This window comes from Podarcis melisellensis (genome assembly GCF_964234715.1).
Source record: "Podarcis melisellensis genome assembly, chromosome: Z".
NCBI classification, from domain to species: domain Eukaryota; kingdom Metazoa; phylum Chordata; class Lepidosauria; order Squamata; family Lacertidae; genus Podarcis; species Podarcis melisellensis.
In genome coordinates, this window is record NC_138547.1 from 18495185 (window position 1) to 18512673 (window position 17489).

At 47.3% G+C, this 17489-nt stretch overlaps 1 protein-coding gene across 3 annotated transcripts in view; it reads left to right on the forward strand.

Moving 5' to 3' along the window:
• The first annotated feature begins 8321 nt into the window (after positions 1-8321).
• Positions 8322-17489, forward strand: part of SNAPC4 (small nuclear RNA activating complex polypeptide 4) — a 32850-nt gene continuing 23682 nt past the window's right edge. The window contains exons 1-6 of one of the 3 annotated variants that reach the window (XM_081897766.1): positions 8322-8708; positions 10533-10674; positions 11630-11670; positions 13450-13617; positions 14884-15009; positions 16597-16675. In XM_081897766.1, coding sequence (XP_081753892.1) covers positions 10542-10674; positions 11630-11670; positions 13450-13617; positions 14884-15009; positions 16597-16675 — 547 coding nt within the window. In that variant the 5' untranslated portion in view covers positions 8322-8708; positions 10533-10541. Of the gene's footprint in view, positions 8709-10529; positions 10675-11629; positions 11671-13449; positions 13618-14883; positions 15010-16596; positions 16676-17489 lie in introns of all 3 variants that reach the window. The other 2 variants (XM_081897765.1, XM_081897764.1) reach the window with 2 other exon arrangements.

The window sequence follows — 17489 nt, forward strand, 5'->3', positions numbered from 1 at the left end:
TGAATGCAACAATTAAATGTTCCAAGGAGGGTATCTATCTATACATGCCGGAGGATTCCATCCCCGCATTTCAAGGAATAATAGAGGAAGCGAAAACCGACGGGCAGTTCCCGGGACTCCCACCTGAATTGGAAAACGATTTACCCCCTTCCTTATGGGGCACCGAATCGACTTCAGTGGGTCTCTTGCTGTCTGCAGTCCCAGTAAAAATCACCTATAGAACCGACCTACCCTTTCCGTGTACCAAACAATATCCCTTACCCAAGGAAGCCATCGACGGACTAACTCCCATGATAGAGGACTTCCTCGAAAAGGGGATCCTAATCCCATGCGCGTCTCCATGTAACACTCCAGTACTTCCCGTAAAAAAGCCATCTGCGGAAGGAGCTCCAGTCCGATACCGCTTTGTACAGGATTTGAGACTCGTGAATCAATTCGTAATACCCCGCCACCCAGTGGTGGGCAACCCGAATTCCCTTTTGAATGCCATACCTGCTGACACTCAATGGTACACCGCTGCAGACTTATGCTCCGCCTTCTTTAGTATACCCTTGGACCCAGCCAGTCAGTTCCTCTTCGCTTTCACCTGGGGACCCAGCCAGTTAACCTGGACAAGGTTACCCCAAGGATATGTAGAATCACCCGCTATTTTTTCGGCCATATTACACCAAGATCTACAGGATATTCACCTCCCTGCTGGCTCCGCCCTCCTCCTCTACGTAGATGACCTCCTCCTCTGCTCCACTAGTGAGGAAGCATGTAAAGGGGACACTAAATACCTCCTTGCTGAATTGGCACGGAAGGGACACAAAGTGTCACCAAAAAAGCTACAGTATTGCAAACAGGAAGTAAAATACCTCGGGCACATCCTAGGAATAGGTACCCGAAGCCTTGCCACGGATCGAATAGAAGCAGTCACAAAAATCCCCCTTCCCAAAACAAAGCGGCAACTACGGGGGTTCCTAGGAATGGCTGGCTTCTGCAGAGCTTGGATCGCGGGTTACAGTGAGATAACCAAGCCCCTGACGGCCATGACCCGCCAAGACCACCCAGACACCTTGGTCTGGGAAGAAGAGGCTTATAAATCATTTGAACGCATAAAACGGGAATTACGATCCGCCCCTGCCTTAGGTCTGCCAGACTACAGGATCCCATTTAACCTGTTCATCCACGAGCAGATGGGGGTAGCTTCTGGAGTCTTGACCCAACCTTTCCGAGATACAGAGAGGCCGGTAGCATATTACAGCCTCCAGCTGGATAACACCGCAAAGGGGGCAGTAGGTTGCCTGAGAGCCATAGCAGCCGCCGCGATCCTCCTAGAAAAGGCCCAAGAGACGGTCTTGGGGCACGAGATCACCATCCATGTGCCCCATTCCGTCTCCACCCTCCTGACCCTAAAGGGCTGCCATCATTTTTCAAATTCTAGACTAAACAGATACGAGGCCCTCCTACTGACCCCATCGAATGTCACCATAAAGCGAGTTAACTCCCTCAACCCTGCCACCCTTCTTCCACTCCCCGATGACGGCACTCCACACCATGACTGTGCCACCATAGTCCGGCAAGCTGAAAAGCCCAGGGAAGATCTAGACCACCTACCCCTAGAGAACCCAGACATCATCCTTTACACGGACGGTAGCTCAAAGGTTGTTGAGGGGGAAAGGAAATCAGGGTATGCAGTGGTCACTGATTTCGAGGTCATTGAAGCCAATCCAATAAACCCTCAGTACAGCGCCCAAGCTGCAGAATTAATAGCTCTCATACGGGCTTGTGAAATCAGTGAAAACAAACGAGCTACAATCTATACGGATAGCAAGTACTGCTTCGGACTGGTGCATACAACCGGCCAAATTTGGTTACAAAGGGGTTTCTTAACAGCTGCTGGCTCAAAGATCTCACACGCTGCCCTGGTAGAGAGACTACTTACTGCCATCCACCTACCTACCGCAATCGCAGTCGTCCATTGTAAAGCTCACACCCGGGGTAGAGATCCTGTTTCAAAGGGAAACAGACGTGCAGATAAGGCGGCTCAAACAGCCGCACTCCGCCCCCCAAACGACGACTCAGAGTTTCAAGCCCCACAAATACCACTCAACATAGACACTACACAAATTTATAAAGAAGCTCCCGAGGACGAAAAGACCCTCTGGCGATCGGTGGGCGCAACCGAACAAAATAACGTTTGGGTTCTCCCAGATGGCAGGGCTATCCTCCCAAAAGCCTGGGTTCCAAAGTTGGTGAGGGTCCTCCATCAACAAACACACTGGGGAAAAGGGAGACTGATAGAACATGTTAAGAGGTCTTGGTACGCTCCAGGACTCGCAGTTGCAGCCACAACAGCATCAAAGAACTGCGTTACCTGCAACTCCTACAACCCCAAACGGCAACCCAGAACGCCACCAGGAGCCAGACTGTGGGCATTCGTTCCATTTGAGAGCCTGCAGATGGACTTCATTGACTTACCGCAATGCCAGGGTTTCAAGCATGCCCTCATCATCGTAGATAAACTCTCCTCCTGGGTAGAAGGATTCCCCTGTAGAAAACCCACTGCCTCTGTGGTAGCTAGAGCCCTCCTACAAGATATTATACCTCGATTCGGAGTGCCCCGCCGCCTAGATAGTGATAGAGGAACCCACTTCACAGCCCAAATAGTCCAACTAGTAGCCAAAGCCCTGCGAATAAAATGGGACCTTCATACACCCTATCACCCGCAATCATCGGGCCAGGTAGAGCGAATGAACCAAGAAATTAAAATTCAACTAGGAAAACTCTGCAGAATAACTGGACTGAAATGGGTTAATGCACTCCCGTTGGTCCTCCATAATATACGGAGCGCCCCAACTGGACCATTAAAACTGTCTCCCTACGAACTTTTATTCGGGAGACCTCCTCCCGTCTATAACACTCAGTTCCCGCTCTCAGAACTCGAACTAGGAGAAGCAGAGCTTACTAACTATGTCATTCAGCTCCAGACACAGCTACAACGCCTCCACCAGTACGCGGCCATCGAAGGACAAAGCCTACCCATCGACGTTCAAGCCCACTCTTTCAGCCCGGGTGATTGGATCCTCGTCAAAGTCTACCAGAAGGAACCCCTCCAACCTGCGTGGGAAGGTCCATACCAGATCCTTCTGACATCACCAACGGCTATAAAATTAGGTGAGAAGAGTTCGTGGATCCATCACACGAGGTGTAAGCCCTCACCCCCCCCGCAAGAAACCGAGGAAGACATTGGTGAGGACTTCACCTTCACGACTCCACCCACTCCACCAACTTCGTACATTGACGACGACGACGACCAACAGACCGGACCAGATCGGGGTCAGAATCGGGCCCAACAGACCGGACCAGATCGGGGTCAGAATCGGGCCCAACAGACCGGACCAGATCGGGGTCAGAATCGGGCCCAACAGACCGGACCAGATCGGGGTCAGAATCGGGCCCAACAGACCGGACCAGATCGGGGCCAAATTCGGGCTCAACAGACTGGACCAGAACCCACTCCGGCTAATTGGACATCTGAGATCGTCTCCGACCCCAACGCCATCAAGTTACGCTTAAAGCGAACTGACAGCGCGCTTTGACAGCTTTGACAGCTCCACTGACAGCGCGCTTTGACAGCTTTGACAGCTCCACTGACAGCGCGCTTTGACAGCTTTGACAGCTCCACTGACAGCGCGCTTTGACAGCTTTGACAGCTCCACTGACAGCGCGCTTTGACAGCTTTGACAGCTCCACTGACAGCGCGCTTTGACAGCTTTGACAGCTCCACTGACAGCGCGCTTTGACAGCTTTGACAGCTCCACTGACAGCGCGCTTTGACAGCTTTGACAGCTCCACTGACAGCGCGCTTTGACAGCTTTGACAGTTCCGCTGACAGCGCACTCTCACGACCCTTCGACCCTCTTATACTTCTACGCCTTGCCATCCTCGGACTACAACCATGAACTTTCTTATCTTGATCATCTGCCAAGCTATCACCCAATTTGCAGCCGTACCCGCCGACCACTGTACTGGCCTACCCACGGATTACCACTTCCTAGACTACCACCGACTCGAGACTGGCGGTAGGTCAAACCCGGATCGAATGGGGGACTTTGACTTCTGCCTTCCTGAGTCCCGGACATTGCTACGACATTCTCTCGTACCCCGACTGACAGACAATGAGTATTGGGAACTCTTCATCCGAGACCAGACCCTACACCGAATCGGATCAGCCGCCCTCACCCTCGACCATTCTTCCTACCGACTCACCTGTAAGAACGGAACCCACTTTCTCTACGGCAACGGGGAACTCTTGAGAAACCCGAATTGGACCGAAATCGAGAGAGGGGGAAGCATAACAGCCTATACAGACACAAGCCACCCCTCGGATAACTTGATTTTCGGCTTCCAATGCCTCCTCATGACCCCGGAACCGCGGAAACCCCAACTACAAGGACTTTGCCTGAGACGGTTCTGTTGCCTTTGGAACCTCGGAACTACCCACGATTGGAGGGGTGCAGAATACCTAGAAGGGTGGCATCATCCGGCGCACCCCTCGCGCTCCCCCTCGTGGGATAACGTTGGACCTTTGAGATGTGGGGGTATAGCCAAAGACAGACGCCTCCTAAACACCACCGACCCCCTTCATCCACTTGGCACAGCACCCCGGCAACTTGGCGCTGACCCCTCCTTCCCGGGAGAGGATCTCCTTTCTTCCTGGGAGCAGAATTCATATATTAAACTCCTGGGCCAGGTGGCCAAGGAGGCACCCTACCCTGAATGCTGGATCTGCGCTCATGCGCCCAGCCACCTTCAACAGAGCCTTCCCCTCGTTCCGGTCCCAGTCACCTTAGAACAATTCCGTTCTGGGGACGTTGCCTCCTGGAACCTAACTGCGTTGAACTTGACCCATCAATACCTTTACCTTACCGGCCCGACAAAGGGACCTCTCTGCCGCACCTTCACGGGGGAAGGGACATTCATTGGGTCCAGTACCTGCACGTCCAACCTGGAACTTTTACCCACCGGCCATGTCTCCGTCACTGACATGACTGGGTCCCGGACTTTCCCAAACCTCACCCTCGCCTGGGCCACCGTCGTCGGACACCCCCCGGCCTGGCAGCCTCAACCTGCAGACTCCATGTTATTACAAGCTTTCACCTCCGGGAGAATGGAATCCTACCTGAGCGGCCTGTTTTGGGTGTGCGGCCATCGCGCATACACCTGGGTGAGCCCACACATGTCAGGATCGTGCTTCGTGGGATACATTGTTCCCGGCATAAGAGTGGTCCCACATCTACCCCCCGGGAGGCAGAGGAACAAGAGAGAACAAAAGGGACTATCTGACTTGTCCGATGTCGCTGCAAACGGAGAAACTGTTGGTCGAGCACTCTTCCCTGCCTACGGGGCCGGCTCCAACCATGTGGACATACTCCGCCTTACGGACATCCTCCTGAAATTTATGCAGGAAGCCACCCAAATCACAGACTCCCTGATGTCAGAGCTGTCAGAAGTGAGACAACTAAGTTTACAAACCCGGATTGCAACGGACTTTCTCCTTTCCAGCCAAGGGGGGACATGCGCTTTAATAGGTACTGAGTGTTGCACCTATGTGACGGACCAGACTTTGAACATCACCGGACACTTGAATAATATTCACGAGTTGGCTGGGAAACTAGACGAAATCCGACATGGAGGACTATCCGACATAGACTTATGGGGATGGTTGCCCAAGCTTGGATGGCTCCGACAGTTACTTAAGGTGATGTTGCTTACTGCCCTTATAGTCGTCCTTTGCCTTTCAATACTCTGCTGCGCTATACACTGTGTTTCCCCTTGTTGCTCTCTTCTCCGCTGTCCCACTCAGCCCACCTCCCTTTCTCTTCGAGCCTATTCTCACACTCGCAACCATCCCATCTTCCCGGAATATGTGCAGATGAGGCACCTTGGGGAAGGAGAGTATGAAATTACAGGGGTATAGGGTGCGGAGAAAAGATTTGCAAGTTCTTACAGAACTTTAATGCAAATCTATCTCCGAATGGGGGACTGATACGGAAGGAGCAAGGGGGGGGGTACCCATCCTTCCCCAGCGCTCCCTGAAGGGGCCCGAGCCGATGACCTCCACAGTGACCAGCCTGGCCCCGAACCTTCAGCCCCACACCGTTGCACAAGCACCACACTATACCCCTGCCTTGCCTTGTAAATAAAAGGCTCTCTTTTCCTCCCTTCACGCGGGCGAAATAAGCCCCATCTTTTCTATACCTTTCTCCCTCCTATTTCCAACGTGAGTCGACCGTATTACATTGTAGCCCCATTCACAAAACGGGCTGCGCCTTAGCCAATCACAGCCGTGCATTCATCCTGCAGGAGCTAGCTCAGGGAGCTCTTGCACGCCTCATTGAACTCACTGACAAGCTGCTGATGGCCCCCCACTGCGAGAACAATGGAACCGAAACCTGGGGCCTCGTAAAACTGTCAAAGTCTTGTTACAATGTATCCATTTGTTTCCGTTCTCAATATACAATACACACTTGACCGGCAAAGCAGCCGTAACCTTCGGAAAATGATATAAAATCAGCCAAAGCTCCGATTCTCTCCATTTTGACGCCATTTTATTCAGCTCCCTCTGGACTCCATGTTACCGCTCCACTGCCATAATCCCCTGAGCGACAGGTCACGTACTCAGGAAGACCTCTAATCCGCTCGAATTGTCCTGCCAAACACTTCCTCCGGGCAATGTCAGGTGGCAGACGACGCATATCTGTTCCATTGTCTCGCCATCACCTGTACTCAAGAACTGTTTATCCATGTTATCTATGCATATTCCTTACTCTGCATATCTTCCCCTCCCTTCCTGAAATGCTAATATGTGTAACCCTACCCATCTGTAATGTATTCATGACGTGTTTACATGTAACCCAACCTTCCCATAACATATTCATGACGTTTTTTGCATTGTATTCTGGGACTTGGAGGGAACTTTTAAAAGTCTATGTCACCCCATTCTCGGGGTTCAATACCATCTTGAACCTGTTGCGCAATAAACTCGGATCTCCGCATCTTGCTCCAGTCTCCGGCTGAGCTTATTTCTTCCGCTAGGACCCGCGGACTCTGTCCGACGAACCGGGTGGCAGGGTAGCCCCGCACCCGGGATTTTCCGTAACAAACCAAAAGGCAGTTACTTTACCCTAATGCAATACAGACAATAATAATACAGATATAAAATCCTTTGACTCAATACACAATAATAATAATAATAATAATAATATTTATATGCCACTCATTTAACTGGTTTGCCCCAGCAACTCTGGACAGCTCCCAACAGAATATTAAAACACAAAAAACCACAAACATTAAAAACCTCGTACAGGGCTGCTTTCAGATGTCTTCTAAAAGTCAGGTAGTTGATTTCCTTGACATCTGATGGGAGGACATTCCATAAGGTGGGCGCCAGCACCATCAAGGCCCTCTGCCTGGTTCCTGTAACCTCACTTCTTGAAATGAGCAGTGATATTTTAAATAATGAAATAATAAAAATCATTGTTAAAAGAAAACCAGTGGGGTGGGGTACTGCCTAATTATATGTTAATAAATTAGTTGGTTAATGATTAAGAAATAATTAAAATAGCATAATTAACAATTAAATAGCAATTGAAACAATTAAAAAGAAAGGGACTCAACCTCTTAATACAATTTGAAGAGTCACAAATTACATGTACATTATGTACTGAACCTCATTTGTTGTAATGTTTTATTTTGAAATCTTTATATTTTAGTTTCCTGTTAATTATGTTGCTTTGAATGTATACGTTATATTTGACTTTCTCAGGTAATGTTTTATTCTGGGTTGTTTTAGTTGATATTTTAATGTAGCTTGTAAACCTTCTTAAAAATATAAAGCTGTATAGAAATGAAATGATGATAATGATAATAATAATAATTGTGGGGAGAAGGTGGTCTGCGCAGTCGCTTCCTTCCCACCTGGAGCCCCCGCCCCCGTTTCTTCCTGCCACTGCGCATGCGGGAGAAAATGGGGCGGGATCTGCTGCAGCTGCGCCTTAGACACACCTTTTACAGAAGGAGGGGAGGGGTCAGAGCGACCTGCTCTCCTAATTGGCTGTAGTATTCACACGTGATACTGGCGCTTGCCTGGCTTCTCCTCCTATCAACCAAACTTCGCACTGCAGGCCACGCTACGGTACTCTTTCCTTTTCCTTTTTCAAACTCAGTAGGCCACACGGTCATTAGGCAGAGCCGAGCACGTGGTACGTTCCTTGCTGCCCTGGCATTGGCTACGGTGCCAATGCGCGAGCGGGCATCTATTGGTTTGCCGGCAGAGCGGAAGGAGCGGGTCACGGCTGAACGGTTGTTGGGACGCTGAAGGTGTTCTGTTTTGCTTCCGGTTCAGGCAGGTCCTTGGTGGCAAGCACGCCGGTCTTCCCACTGCTGTCTTTTGTGGCTCTTCTGCGACCAGCCTTACTAGCCAGCCTGTGGCTAGTCAGAGCTCCTCTTAGGCGATCAGGACGAACAACTTTGGTTGCGAGAGGGAACAAATACCTCCCTGTGGACTAGTGCCTTCATTGGCAGAGATGGTTACAGAGTGTCTCGGCTTGGGTTTAGCGTCCTTCCCCTCTTCAGCATAAGGGGCCCCCAGACGCCCCTGCTGCCCTGCTAGCCCAGTATTTCGCTACTCCCTCCGGGCAGATGCTGCTTGTGAGAATGCGGTGAGTAGAGGGCTTGCCTCTTGGTGCAAGCTGCCTGTGGGCAGAGGCTCCCCTTCCTAGCTGGTCATCCAGGTTTTCTTGTCCTTGTGTGGTATATTGGGTGCTGGGTATGCATCTAGTAGGAGACACATCATGCTCCTTCTGGGGTGGTTTTCCCACCTTTGGTCCCTACCCTGCACTCACACCTCTTAGAAGCTGGCAGCATACAACCGTAGCTACCCATCATAAATGGCTTTGACTGGTGTGCTAAACCAGGTTAGGTAGCCGACGGCACTCAAACCCTCTGCATGAGAACACAGGCTACCATGGGTTGAGCAGAAGAGACCAATATTGGGTCAAATGGACAAGAAGGCAATTTCCTGCACATGCTGTAGAGGGGAGTGAGTGGCAGACAATGCTCATCTGCCCCTGGGAAGGTAGCCCCTCTAGGAGAAGGAAAACTGAACCTAAACCTCTGCTGTCTTGTGGGATATTTTTGGGAGAATAAAAGGCTAAGGAGTAAACTGTACACAAGTTTGGAGTGTAGTCCCTAAGGTGGTTGTATTGCACCTTGTACTTTGGGCAACTCTTGTAGCCAAGTTGGTGCCAACTGTATTGCTCTGCTTTCTTTTGAACAACAGCAGTGAGACTGAGAGTGGGGTCATGTCATGTGGGCAGCCCAGGGCTTCCATACACACTGCCCAAGCTTGTGCCCCAGGAGATCACTTTCTAATGCAGCAGTTTGACTTCATCCCTTGAGGCACTATCTATTTTCTCTTGAGACAGACTGATGCCAATGTCTTGCCATTGCAAAGGGGCAAAGCGTGAAGGTTTTCGTGGGGCTTGCACTGCAGCTTGACATAGAGATGCTGCCAGTCAGTGCAGGCAGCACTCAGCTAGAGGAATCAAGGATCTGATTCAGCAAAAAGCAACTTCTTAGGCTGGTGTTTAAATTCAAACCATAACAACTGAAATCTTTAAAGTGGAAATTTACAACACATACTAGCAAAAGACTTCAGTTTCTGTCATCTCTGTGTAGGGCTGCAAAAAAACTGTTTGAAAACCCAGAGAGCTGCTGTCAGTTAGTGTAGTCAGTACTAGGATAGATGAGCTAGTGGTCTGACTTCATTTCCCCCCACTTTTAATTTGTATACCATGTTTCTGTATTGCTATACACAAGGCAGTTTACAAGTTGGAAGAACAAAAAAATACAACAAAATTACACACAATATTACACAATACAAGTAAGTCATAATAAAAATGTGATTTTAAAATAAACAACATATAAAATTAATATTCAGTAGAATATAGTAGTACATAATAACATTAACTCAAATTATCACCAAATAATAATTAATTGGCAGCTTCTGACAATCCTGTGTTAAGTGAAAGTTACGTTATATTGACACCTGAGTCTTAACAATCATGCATTCATGTAGCAGTGTTCTGATTTACAGCATTTCTCTGTGGTCTTTTCTCAGCTGTGCTACTGGAGAGCCTTCCATACCTGGGATTGAACCTGAGTGCTCTACCACTGAGCTATGGGTATCGCCCACAATGAAAGCCAAGTCCTTCAGAAACTTGAATCCCCCCCCCCCCAACGACGTGCATAAAGCAGCTTCTCATGTTCCTATTGCAGATCAGTGCTTCTGGTACTGCTTAATGTATAGGAGGACCTAAGTGTGCACAGATTCATAGAACCAAAGAATTGCAGAGTTAGGAGAGACCCCCATCGGCCATCTAGTCCAGCCCCCTGCAATACAGGAATCACTGCTAATGAATGTTTCTTTTGAATCTGATCTTTTATTTATAGTTCTTTTTGTCTTTATCTCTTCTTGGTAGCAGATATAAGTGATGGATGTAGAAGCAGAAAGAGAGAAAATCCGTTGGGAGATTGAAGAGCTGGAAAGGAGCCTGGGCCCCAATGTCGCAAGCATCGAGTCCCAAGTCTCAAGCTCTAGTCCTGAGTTGGTCTCTGACATTGAAGGTGCACTGCTTGTTGAGTGTTTCTTATGTCTTCTACAATCCACATTTATTTATAAAAATATTTCTATTACCACAGTGTAATATATTAAATATATTAAAGTGGTTTATAACAAAAAAAACCCCATACATTAAACCCATAAAAGAGTAATGATAGACATCAGATAATCATTGCAGAAGTATGTTGTCTTAATTGCCTGTGTAGTAGGCCTGGTGGAATAGAAAAGTTTTCAGCAGCTGCCACATCTCTAGTGGCAAAGAGTATCGTAGGACTCGATTGATGACACTCAAAACTCCTTGTTGTCAAATGAGCCTCACCAATTCAGGGAACAACCAACAAAGCTGTAGCGGGTGATCTCTGTGATTCAGCTGGGATCCCTGAGGTACCTTGGACCTAAGTGACTCAGGGCTTTGTAAATTAATACAAGGACCTTGAGGCTACCTTGGTAGTAGGTGGGATTGTTACTTGATTAGAGTTTGTGGGATTTTAGTTCAAATACATCCAGAATACCACCACAGTTGTTCATCATCATGTCATTCTTCATCATGCCATTTATCTATGCATGCAGAAGGCCTCAGGTTCAATCCCCACATGAGCCCAGGAATGTCCACTGCCTACAATCATAAATGTTTATCTGATAGCAGCCCTCAGAGTGCTTCTCACATGCATCTTAAGTTTGCACTCACCTTTGTTTTTAAACATGGGCCTTACCGACAAATATGATCTGATTAATCATTACAGCAAGCCTGTAGGATATGCTGTTGTTAGCCTCCCTGTGTAGCACATTATGGCTTTTCTAACGCTATCCACAAGTTGCAATGTGAACCTACTTAGTACATTATCTTAACCACTACACACCAAGAGTGTCACAGTTAGACTGCCTTCCTGCCATGACTGTTTGAAATTTTTGCTTTCTTTGCCTGTATTCTGTCTAATATTTCTTTTCATTTCCTGTCAGATGACCTTGATGATGATGATTCCGATACTCATGACAATATGGCAAGTACCTGGTTCAAATATTATCTTCCTGTTTTGGAGGTTTATATGTTACATACAGAATCACATCCTTTTTTGTTGTTGTTGAACAGTTAGTCTCCATGTGGATAAAGGACTTTGCCCTTCTTTGTGGAAGTTCCATCTAGGCCCCACTAAGCTGTTATTAAATTGCAGTTCACTTTTCTGCTCATGAGATCACTTGTGAGAAGAAACATGAAATGTGTCTCAAGCTCTGGGCTTTTTGAAAGGAAAGGGTGGGCTAGAAATTTAACTGGATATTTAATAAATACATAAGCAGGGCACTGGGCCTTTCAGTGAAAAAGGCTCCCAAAGTGGCTTGCGTATAATTTATTTACAGGTAACTTGAATGTTATGTTACATTCTTAGTCTTCATGCTTATAAACAAAATTACGTAAATCCAGAACTTCGCCTAGAAAACCATTTAAAAACTATTTAAAAACTCACTGCAATTACCATTGAGGGGTGAATGCGGTTCTTAGTCTTCCTCTTAGTCTTCCTCCTCTCCCTCACGGGATGCTACTGCAGATGTTACAAGGACCAGGAGGGTTGACTGATAGCTAGAAGAAATGCTTGGCTGTAGTTCAGATCCAGAGGTGGGTTGTGTGGATACATCTGTTGCTGTTATTGCTGGTTTATTTGTGAGGAACAGTCAAACATTCAGAGTGTCTGTAAATTAGTCCAGCTCTATGCAATGCAGAAACGACAGCATATATCCCTCTATGTGTGTGTGTGTGTGTAGTCATTTTGGCAGAAGCTTCACAGGAACAAAAAAAAGATGAATGAGTTGCATTGCAGGGGGTTAGACTAGATGACCCTCAGGGTCCCTTTCAACACTTTAATTCTATGATTCTATGCTGCAAGAAAGTAGTATTTTTATTTGGTACAGTTATTAAGGTGTATATAAAGAGAGAGAACAATTATAACAACAGATGACAATTAAAGCAAAATGATAAAACTGGCATGTAGACAAAGTCTAGTTGCATGTGGGATAAAATAAAAAAATCCAAGAAAGGGCTATCAGTGTTATCAAATTATCAGATCTAGTTCCAGATTTGCCAGGCTTTCATTGAAGGTTGTCTTGCAAGTGTAGAAGTCGTAAAAGAATGCCAGATCATATAAAAAGTGTCTGGCAGTTAGTTCTGTATCTCAGATTAGATGTAATTTTGTTCATTCTAGCTATCTTCCAGAGTCAGGGATATTGAGCTCCCAGTGTAAGATTTGGGGCTGTTTTCCATAGAGTTGCCATGATAGTTTGAGCTGGCAAGGTCATATATAAGACCTTTTGCCAATATATCTACATTGGCATCATCAGAAGAATTCACAAAATTTAATTTTGCACAACAAGCCATAGTGTCTTTGGTATATTTATTTCCATGAAAATCAAATCCCCTAAATCTTGCACCAACTTATCTTTCCACTATACGTGATAAGATGTACCAAGTTTATTGCAGCCCCTCTGGTAACTAAGCAATACACTAGCACCCTTGTTACCCTCAGGTAACTAAGCTTCGGGTTGTGAAAGCGGAAAACCCAGAAGTGTTTCACCGTGCGTGTATGCGCAGAAGCGGTCCCTCTGGTTGCGGAAACCTCAGGAGAAAACATGGTTGACATTTGCAAAGGAAGGTGATACTGTCTGTAGGAATTTCAAGGGCCATGCCCTTGATGCATCCAACTAAATCTAATTGCCCGCCTCTCTACCTTCTGTAAAGTCTGTTTTTTCCAGCCATCTGATCAACTCTTCCTTTTCTCCTTCTGGATCAGGAGGTAGACCTCGATGGGGAGAAAGGTGCTGGAGTGGGGAGTGAAGTGGACATCCATCTCCCTCAATCCCTGGAGACCTGCCTGCACATGAACATGGTTTACCAGGAGGTGATTCAGGAGAAGATTGAGGAGATCACCCTCTGGCTGGCCCAGAACAGAGAGCAGCAGGTCAGTGTTGTGGTGGGGCTGCTTTAAGAATACTCTGGAATGTTTCAGCTCTCTCTGGGGGTTTGTGGAGTTGTGTTGTAGCCTGAACAAAGCAGATTGAAAATAAAATTGCCAATATAGTAATACAAATCTGTGGTGCAGCCAGATTTGGAAGGCTGGTCACCTCACCTCAAAAAGAACATTGCAGAGTTGGAAAAGCTTCAGAAAATTGTGAGCCAAATGATCAAGGGGGAATGGAGAGACACCCTTATGAGCAAAGGTTGGGACCTTTTAGTTTATAAAAAAGGTGAGGAAGAGGCGACATGATAGAAGTTTATAAAATTTGCAGTGCATGGAGCAAGTGGATGAGAAGAGTTTTACTCCTCTCTCATAACACTGGAATTTGTTGACATTCAAGGAAATTTAATGCTGGAAAGTTCAGGAAATATAACAGAAGTGACTTCTTCACTGCAGCACAGGGTTAAATTTTCTCCAGCAGGAGACACTGATGGCTTTAAAACAGGTCTGGACAAATTAATGGAGGAGTAGAATGCTCTCAGTGGCTACTAGCCATGGTGGCTATGCTCTGCCATCACAGAGTTTATTTATTTATTTATTATTTATTTATTAAATTTATATACACACTTCACTAAAATATATCAGGGCAGCTCACACAATTAAAAAAACCCTAGATAAAAGCACTAATAAATAGTTAAAACAGAAACAACAAAACAATAAGTGCCTAAGAGCTTGCTGGATCAGGCCAACGGCCCAACTCTGCAAGCACCCTCATTTCACTGTGGCCAACCAGATGCCTGCAGGAAACCCAGGGAGCACATTGTGTTCAGTGAACAAGACCTATGTGTAGCTATAAATAAATATTTTGTGCTATCAATTCCCTTACATTTTCACTAGTAGGAATGCATACAAATATTTTAATGGAATATCTAATATGACTGAATCACATTCATCTTTTGGGTTAATTAATGAAACTCAGTAGTTTGATTGGATTTTGAATGATTGTGCAATTGTTACTGTTTCGAATCGTACTGTGCTATCTTCCTTAGCGGGTCATGCAAGCTGCTCTTCCGAATAATTCTTTTTATAGGGTAGGAGGCAGTGGGGTTGAGTTTATGGAACCAAGGGGGTAGTGGCCCCAAAAGGTCTCAGAACCGCTTCCCTAAATTTCTTGTGTTGCAGGGGGTTGGACTCGATGACCCTTGGTGCACTTTCAACCCTACAATTCTATTCTTCTTCTTCTCTGTCTCTCTTTTCAATGCCTTGCAGGAAAAGCTGACATGGGAGCTGGCTGGGACAAGAGGCACTAAGTCAAGCGACAGCAAATCCTTGCCAGCAAATTTGTTTCTGGGCCATTTCATGAAGCCATACTTCAAGGACATTACGTCAGGGTTTGTAAGTATCCATTGCAGGCCTCTCTTTCTCCTGGGGATAGAGGTGGACAACCCTGTCTCCTTCCCTAGTTTCCAGCCCCCTTGTCTTATGGCAAGATTGACTGATTGATTACGTTCATATCCCACCATTTCTCCAAAGAGCTCGAGGTGGGATATTCATTTCTTGCCCCTCTCCATTTTATCCTCACAACAACTCTGTGAGGTATGTGAGGCCAAGGCAGTCCTTGTCCCCAGGCCACACCCAGTGTGATTCAAGGACGAGTGAGGATTTGAACCCTGCTGTCTACCAGGTCCTAGTCCTCATGTAATTCCCACAACAAGCCTGTGAGGTAGGTTAGTCTGAGAGACTGACTAGTCCAAGGTCAAATCCAGTGAACTTCATGACAGATTGGCCATTTGAACCCTGCTCTGTCTCAGTTCATAGTCTTCATTTAATCCCCGCAACAGCCCTTCAAACTAGGCTAGACTGAGTGAAGGAGTGGACAAACATCACCTATTGTTTCATGACTGAGTGGGGGACTTCAACTCTGGTCTTCCAGGTCCTAGCCCAATGCTCTAATCACCATGCATCTTGGAAGATGAAGTAGCCAAATTCTGGTTGATGCTTGATACTGCTCTTTGTTTGCAATCTGGACTTGTTTTTAACCAGGTACCAATGAGCTCATTTATAGCAGGGGGACTGACTTGAGACCTTCCAGTTGTTGCTGGACTTCCCCTCATTGCCCCTGATCTCTGGCCATGGCAACTGCAGGGGCTGATGAGAGTTGTAGTGCAGCAACACATAGAAGAGGATAGGCTCCCCCCATATACACCCACTTGACTGCTTTGATCAGGAGAGCTGGCCCTGTTACAGTAACCCTGTAATCCCTGTTCCATATCTGCAATACATCCATCCTTTACTGTGACGGTGCCTACACTTGGGAACTCCCTGCCCATTGACATCAGACAGGTGTTTCCCTGTACTCTTTTCAGTGCCCACTAAAAAACTTTTTTGCTTAGGCAAGCCCACCCAGATTTTTGGAAATCTGATGGAAGTTTGAATCTGTTTTTAATCTATCACTGTTTTAACTTTTGGAAAGTGTTAAATTCTTCTTATTTATAATTTTAATGTTGTTGTTTTTTGTAAACTGCTTTGAGGTTTGTTTGTTTGTTTACATTCAAGCAGCACTTTTTTAAAACAAACAAATACAGTCATACCTTGGATTGAAGTAGCTTCGGGATGAATATTTTCGAGTTGCGCTCTGCAGCGACCCGGAAGTAACGGAGCGCTTTACTTCCGAGTTTTGCTGCTTGCACATGCGCAGACGCTAAAATGGCGTCATGCACGGAAGCGGCAAAACGCGGCACGCGCAGACACGCAGTCATGTCTTACATTTACTTCAGGATGCGAACGGGGCTCCGGAACGGATCCCGTTCGTATCCAGAGCAACCCATGACCCATGCAGATACTTTTGACACTATGCACACTTTTGAAAACCACCAGTGGGGTTTGTCTGACAACAGAGATTGAGGACCAAAGTGATATTTTTCTGTGACATCTGTAGTGCCCTTTCTCTCTCCCCCTCCCCCTCCCCCTCCCCCTCTTTAGGGCCCTCCTGCCAACAGTGACGCCAGGGAAAAAGCAAAACAAGGCATCAAGTCTTTTGCGGAGCTGCTCACTATCAAATGTAAGAGGGATTTGGGGGGCTACCACAACATACTTATTTGTATTTGTAAAGGGTGGGAATTTGTAAAGGGTGCTCCCTAACCCACGTTCCCCAAAGAAACGCTGGTAGATACATGTTTTAAATGAAAAACTGCTTTCGGTTATCTATGTTGATATCTTTGTTCTCTTCTTGACCCAGGTCTTAGTGTAACTACTAATCTGATCTGCTAGTACAGTGGTGCCCCGCAAGACGAACACCTCGCAAGACAGAAAACCCGCTCGATGAAAGGTTTTCTGTTTTGGAGGCGCTTCGCAAAACGAATTTCCCTATGGGCTTCCTTCGCAAGACGAAAGCCCATAGGGAAATCTCCGGGACAGCGGGGAAGCGCAGCGCGTCTTCCCCACTGTCCTCGGACCTCCTCCGAAGGCTGACGGTGGGGCAGAGAGACCTCCTCCCCCCGCCAGCCTTCGAAAGGCTCCTCCGAAGGCTGGCGGTGGGGCGGAGAGACCTCCTCCCCCCGCCAGGCTTCGGAAGGCTCCTCCGAAGGCTGGCGGTGGGGCGGAGAGCCCTTCTCCCCGCGCCAGCCTTCGGATGGCTGTCCTGAAGACTTGCGGCGGGAGGAGGGTTTTCCTTCTCACCGCCAACATTCAGAATGCTGTTCTGAATGTTGGCGGTGGGGAGGAAAAACCCTCCTCCCACCGCAAGCCCTGGGAACAGAGGAGAAGCTCTGCGCACCTTCCCCTCTGTTCCCGTACCTGTCCGAAGGACAGCCTTCGGAAGGCTGCTCCGAAGGCTGGCGGTGGGGCGGAGAGACCTCTTCCCGCCGCCAGCCTTC